The following is a 6,551-nucleotide window of genomic DNA, read 5'->3' on the forward strand; positions in this document are numbered from 1 at the left end:
CTTAAGTTAAAAAGAGTCTTTTCTTATTTATCTATTTAGTTTTATATATATATAATATAGGTTAGCTAACTTATAATATAAGTTAAATAACTTTTATTTATTTCTATATATAGTAGCTTAATATTAATATACTACTTAGCTTATTAAAGCTAATATATTTTAACTAGTATTTAAATTAACTAGCTTAGCTAGATTTACTTTTATAATACTAGTATTAAGGGGGGATAGATTAAATTAAAGAAGGGGGGGGGTATTTAGTATATTAGCTATAGCTAATTATAGGTAAGAAAAAAAAGAAAAATAAAAATAAATATTACTATTAATAAAAGCTTTAAATTTAATAAATTTTAATAGTCTTTAATAATCCTACTAGTGTTACTACTATTTTATTAGGCATAAGAGTTTGGTAAGATGATGATGTATTCGCTAGCTTCTGCGTGGGTGGCTTATAGCCCTAAGAGTACTGTGCACGTGCTGTGCACGTGACACAGAGGCAGAGCCCAGCAAAGGGCCGAAGATACGGAAGAAAAAAACTGCACAAGCGACAACTGTGGCTAGTGCGCTCGGCCAAGCCGCAGCCAAGCCTGCCAGTGGTTCCTGTTGCTACCGTGCCAGTACCAAGTTTGATAGCATCGAACGGCCTTAATTTTTTGTCCACACCTCCCTCTTCCTCTTCCCATCTTGCGTCACTTCTTTTCTTCTCCGTATTGCGCATCTGGTCTGGCTTGCTTCTTTGCTTCCCTGGACACATTTACTCGTCACACAGTCATCACAATGCTGGCCATTCGCTCCCTCTCCGCCAGGCAATGCCTGCGCGCTGCTCCCCGCGCTGCCACCTGGTCTGTCGCTGTAAGGACCAACGAGCAACTACCCCAATCTCGTTTTGGGTTGCTAACGCGCGAATCCAAACAGAACCAGCGATTCTACTCCTCTGCTGGCGACCGTGTTGCCAAGTACGAGGGCGTCCAAGATGCCAAGGTACGAAATTCCCTTGCACCCGGTCCGACTGAATAACGAGGATGCTTCTTCTGCGCGACATTGTCAACCTGTACACCATGTACACTCTGCGGTCGAGCCATACTTGCTAGCAAGTCCAATCCACAATACTAACATTGCGTATAGGGCAACTACGTCGTCTCCCTGATTGAGGGTGATGGTATTGGTCCCGAGATTGCCGAGTCCGTCAAGGACATCTTCTCTGCTGCCAAGGTCCGTCTACTCCGTTCATCCACACCAACAGCAGCAACAGCGTCCGCTAATGTGCGTTTATAGATTCCTATTGCTTGGGAGCCTGTCGATGTTACTCCTATTCTCAAGAATGGCAAGACCGCCATTCCCGACGCGGCCATTGACAGCATCAAGAAGAACAAAATTGCCCTCAAGGGACCTCTTGCTGTACGTACACGACAGTGACACTCGCGTGCATTTTTCTGTTCGCATCGAATCTAACAATTGCTCCCCATAGACCCCCATCGGCAAGGGCCACGTCTCCCTCAACCTCACCCTCCGCCGTACCTTCAACCTCTTCGCGAACCTCCGTCCCTGCCGCTCCGTTGCTGGCTTCAAGACTCCCTACGACGGTGTCGACACCGTCCTGATTCGTGAGAATACCGAGGGAGAATACTCCGGCATCGAGCATGTTGTCGTCGACGGTGTCGTCCAGAGCATCAAGCTTATCACCCGCAAGGCCTCGGAGCGCGTTCTTCGCTTCGCTTTCCAGCACGCCCAATCCATTGGCCGCACCAAGGTCCGCGTTGTTCACAAGGCCACCATCATGAAGATGTCCGACGGTCTCTTCCTCAACGTGGGTCGTGAGGTCGCCAAGGATTTCCCCGATATCGAGTTCGACGCCGAGCTTCTTGACAACACCTGCCTGAAGATGGTTACCGACCCCAACCCCTACAACGACAAGGTCCTCGTTATGCCCAACCTGTACGGTGACATTCTCTCTGACATGTGCGCCGGTCTGATCGGTGGCCTTGGCCTCACCCCCTCGGGTAACATTGGTGACGAGTGCTCCATCTTCGAGGCCGTCCACGGTTCCGCCCCTGATATCGCTGGCAAGGGTCTCGCCAACCCCACCGCTCTTCTCCTATCCTCCATCATGATGCTGCGTCACATGGGTCTCACCGACAAGGCCGCTCAGGTCGAGAAGGCTATTTTCGACACCATGGCCGAGGGCAAGGCTCTCACCGGTGATCTTGGCGGCAAGGCTAAGACTAGCGAATACGCCTCTGCTATCATTAGCAGACTGTAAATAGATGTGCGGATGATTCCCATGGTTGTTTGATTTCCCCGTTTTACATTATTTTCCCTTTGTTTATTGACGAGACCTTGCTTGTTGGATGCTGAATCTCTTTTACCGAAGAACAGTGTACTTCGGGACGAGGATAGCTCCAGCATGAACTTAGAGCGACCCCTGCAGGGGTTTGGGTAGATGATTTGACTCGTGTACCAATAGTGACGGCAGCAGGAGAAGGAATTTGGGTTGTAGAGCGAGCAGGAGCCGAAATCTCTGGAAGGTCGGACATGCATCTGACAGCAGAGCGCTGGACTTTGAATCAGAAAAAAAAGAATAAAGAACGCATTTGAATACCAACATTCGTCTCATGTCCCTCATGTACTACGAAATTAGGTGAAAATAGAAAGCTGCACAGCAGACGAAGAAACACAAATGAATAAAACATGGCAGCAACAAGCACCGCTCGGCCGCAGCTGGTACATTTTCCATGAGGCGCAATGAAATCCAACAACATAACTACAGGGCCCAAACAGGACTATTTCAGAACAAAAGAGCTCTCATCCAAAATTGCCGTAAACGGAGGGATAAATTCCCCCACGAAATCCCGTGATAACAAAACATTGCGACCCAACAAGAGCTGCGCGCCTGTACACAATTTATCCAAAAGCTACCTGCGCCAGGAATTACCATCTCGTGAAACCCAAAAACTGAAACACATCGCCCAAGAGAGACGAGAACGTTAAAAAAAGGGAAGGCAAAGCTACAAACGTCCGCTGCGAATCTCCTTTTCAAAGATTTTGATACCCCATACGTCATAAAACTGTATGGGGCCGACTGTCGTGTACCGCAGCCGCGATACGCCGTCGTGGACTTGCTCGTCGTCGCTGTCGTCGCTGTCGCCAAGTGCGTCAGAGGGGAACAGCGGGAGGCTACTGTCGCTGCCGTGGCCGGAGGACGGGTCGGAGGGAGGGTTAAATGGCCCCGTGATGGTGGGCTGGTCGGACCTGGAAAGTCGGTGCGGGCCAAACTCGTCATCCTCTGACTCGCCTGGCCGCACCACGCGGTCGACGCGGTCATCTTCCATGGCGATCCACTCGAGCTTCATCTCGGGATAGTGCGAGAGATTGTCGACCATGAAGCGCAGTGTTTCGCGAACAACCCACAAGCAAGTATCGTTGCTCTTAAAGTGCAGGACGTTGATGGCGCGAAGGTTGATCAATTCGTGAAAATACTGCATGAATACATGCTTTTATTTGACCTTGATTAGCACTTATCAAATGTTCCACCTCAGGAGAGGTACTTACCACCGCATTTCGATTCATGCTGATTGCCAGCTCCTCTAGCTGTCTTCCTTGATTGCAAATCATAACCATTGTCTTTTCGTTGGCATCCCAGTTGGCCTCCTTGGACTCGTCTTTGATCATCAGGCGCTTGAGGGTGTGTATGTGCTTCTTAAGCACAAGTCGACGGATCTGGTCAATGGTGACAGAGGCCCTCGGCGTGAAGCTAGCAGGAATGTGATCGACGCTGCGTTCCAGCAAAAACAGCTCGTCAAGTTCCTCCAGACGAGACACAAATGTTAAAAATGTATTTGAAACATTGTCCGTAAATATGCTGCGAAGAGGTAGCGGTTTCGAGGCATTTTCCTTGGCCAGGGCCGTCCAGATGGGTGCCTGGCTGCCAACATTGAGCAACGTTATTTCTTTCAGGGCTCCAAGATTCAGAGCTCGGCACAGCACTGAAGCCTTGGTGGGAAGGAGATCAATTTTCAACACTTCGAGGGACAAGCCTCTGGTGCTGCGAATGTAGTCATCCATCTGAGTTTCTGTACTCGTAGCAGCTTTCCCCCCAAACATACCCCGAGAAGAGCTAGCATCGTCACAACGACGTCTGGAAAGATCTTCCACGGACAAAAAATGGGTAGTTCGAGAAGACGAAGGCTCACCAGAGGCAAGACCATCTCTGGGGCCGGCTGTGTTACGCAGCTGGGCGGTATCCAGAGACGTTTCTCCACCTGGGTCGTTATTTTTGATGCTGAAATCTGCCAGTGGCACATCTCCTAGCTTTGGCCGTGTTGGGAGAGTGTTTGAAGTCTCCGCTGGCACCTCTGTACCAGAATTTCCAACAGTCTCGAGATTCGCGGCAGCAGAAGTGGACGCGTGTTGTGCTTGGCTATCCTCTTCGCCAGTTGCCCGATTATCTGCCTCTTGGTTTTGCTTCCAGCTTGGAATCTCTCCGGATTCGACGTATTTCCGAGCAGCGTGTTCTATCGTATTCAGTATTTCTTGGTGAGTTGCCGAAAACTCTTTTGTGCCGTTCAGGAGAGTTAGTAATTTGGTTGAAATGCCTGTGAGAGAGGAGATAAACTCTTGCCCTGGCGCTACAGCAGGAGCTTTATCAGTCGTAGGTTCCCCTGCTTTGGTATTAGACGCGTCTAGCTTCATCTGAGGCCTCTTCTGGAGACTGGGCTCAACACCGAGCATTTTGCCAAGAAGAAGTTCCTGCCTTTTCCATTCCTCCTGAGCTCTGAAATTTCGGACGGGCTCAGGCGGCCCAAAATTCGGGTGCTGGGCGTTCAAGGCATCGGGAAAATCTTCGTCTGTAGATTCCTCAGCGTCCGACTCATGCGAAGCTCTCCTAGCTTGTGAGGCCAAAGCTCGGGATAAAGACAGCTTGAGCTCTGTCAAGGTCGAATGCGAGTGCTTGACAGAATCTGCTATCTCTGTTACGAGGTTCATGTCATCAATGTCCAGAACAGCCAAGTATGTTAGGTTTCTGAAGCCAGAGAGTCTCGCAGCCTCTTGAGGTTGCTTTGGAACGCGGTTCTTGGACACGGACCGGGATCGTGTATGGGGTTGGTTCTGCGAGACATGGTGTGAGATGGGATGCGCAGAGGCCATAGACGACTGAATAGGCTGGAAAGCTGTGCTAGACCAGTGCGAATGACCATAGACCGGGCTGGGTGGGGAATGGTGCTGATGGAAGCTGATTGGAAGAGGCGGCGGTCTGGAGTAATACGAGTCGCCGGCCTGCATCCGGATATGCAGGGCGCGAAGCGACTTGAGCTCTCGTAGTCGTCTATAGACTGTGCGACTAAGCTCGATTCGCACATTCCATCTATAACGTCATCCTCTGTCAAAATTTGCATATAACAGGAGAGAGGACCCCATAGACATACCGAAAGGATTCGAGAAAGTGTGCTTTTTTGAGAGTCAGAAAGAGCAGAGTATTGAAAAACTTGCCACAGCTAGACGAGTATAGATACGGTTGGTAGGAGCGTTCGCCCTTGAGACCAGAACTCAACGTATCCATAGAGAGGTCTCGTAGATGTCTGGCGTAATCATACTCGCTTGTAGTAAAGGTGTCGAGACCACCGGCGAGACCGTCCACGGGAGAACCGAAGCTAAGGTCGTCATCGTCGGGGAAGATGATGTGAAAGTCGCGGTATAGGATAGCAGAAGCAAGATGATGAAAATGTTTGGAGACAAGGGCGACGCAGATGAGATGGCTTTGAGAGCACTAGCCAGATGGATTTGAGCTTCGGCTTGGTGGGACACGGGCAGTATGCGACTTACATAGGAGAGAATGTCGCGCTGAGTCTCGATGGGTAAGTCGGTAATACGGAAGACCGAGCCGGTCGCGGCAGCAGAAGCCTCGTCGCCGCCAGCAGACATGATGACTGGCGACGGGTAGGTACAGATTGTCTTCTAACGGGCCCGGGGTCAACCTAAGGAAGACCCAGGCGGGGTGGAGAGTTGCGGCGGGGTTGGAGAAGCAACTAGTCGAGGAGAAACAAGACGGAGATGAAGTCGTCGCAAAAGACACGGGTCAGTCGAAGAGCCTGTGATGAAAAGGCAAATTGGGAGGGACGACGACGAGGCTATCGGCTGCTGGATGGTAGGGGATAGGGAAGCGTGGTGATGATGATGGAAGTTGGATGGGTTGGCCGAAGCGCCCGGCTGGGAGCGGCGACTGAAGCCCTAGGCTGTCGTTGACAGGACGTTACCCAGGGTCTGGTGAGGAACTAGCAGGGGGTACTTTGGGGCGAGACGCAGTTTGGCGGGGTAAAGAGCGGGTATCTGTCTGCAACTCAAGTAATGATTGGGAGCAGCTAGTTAGGTACCTGTCGATACCAGGTACGAATTACACCTGTCGGGCTTGTTATGCGCCTCGTAGCTACTGATTTTATTTTATTTTGTTGACTGATTGTCAGAGTTCTTCTCCGTGCTTGTGAGCGTCTTGATATCTCTCTTGTGTCGCCATGCTTCCCAATATATTATCTTGGGCTTGTGTACCAGTTTTCGTGATG

The 6,551-nt window shown here is 50.2% G+C and overlaps 2 protein-coding genes across 2 annotated transcripts; one reads left to right on the forward strand and one right to left on the reverse strand.

Annotated features, from left to right (window-relative positions):
- Positions 1-774: 774 nt before the first annotated feature.
- Positions 775-2,257, forward strand: CCM_04171 (isocitrate dehydrogenase subunit 2; the record flags this gene model as incomplete). The annotated part of the gene is made up of 4 exons (XM_006669319.1): positions 775-978; positions 1,123-1,260; positions 1,318-1,395; positions 1,466-2,257. 4 exons carry the CDS (start codon positions 775-777, stop codon positions 2,255-2,257), a joined length of 1,212 nt encoding a protein of 403 aa, XP_006669382.1.
- A 745-nt stretch (positions 2,258-3,002) lies between these two features.
- Positions 3,003-5,916, reverse strand: CCM_04172 (Cyclin-like F-box; the record flags this gene model as incomplete). The annotated part of the gene is made up of 4 exons (XM_006669320.1): positions 3,003-3,473; positions 3,547-5,359; positions 5,421-5,761; positions 5,818-5,916. The coding sequence occupies 4 exons, from the start codon at positions 5,914-5,916 to the stop codon at positions 3,003-3,005; spliced, it is 2,724 nt and encodes a 907-aa protein (XP_006669383.1).
- Positions 5,917-6,551: the final 635 nt, after the last annotated feature.

Source organism: Cordyceps militaris (assembly GCF_000225605.1).
Source record: "Cordyceps militaris CM01 unplaced genomic scaffold CCM_S00003, whole genome shotgun sequence".
Classification (NCBI taxonomy): Eukaryota; Fungi; Ascomycota; class Sordariomycetes; order Hypocreales; family Cordycipitaceae; genus Cordyceps; species Cordyceps militaris.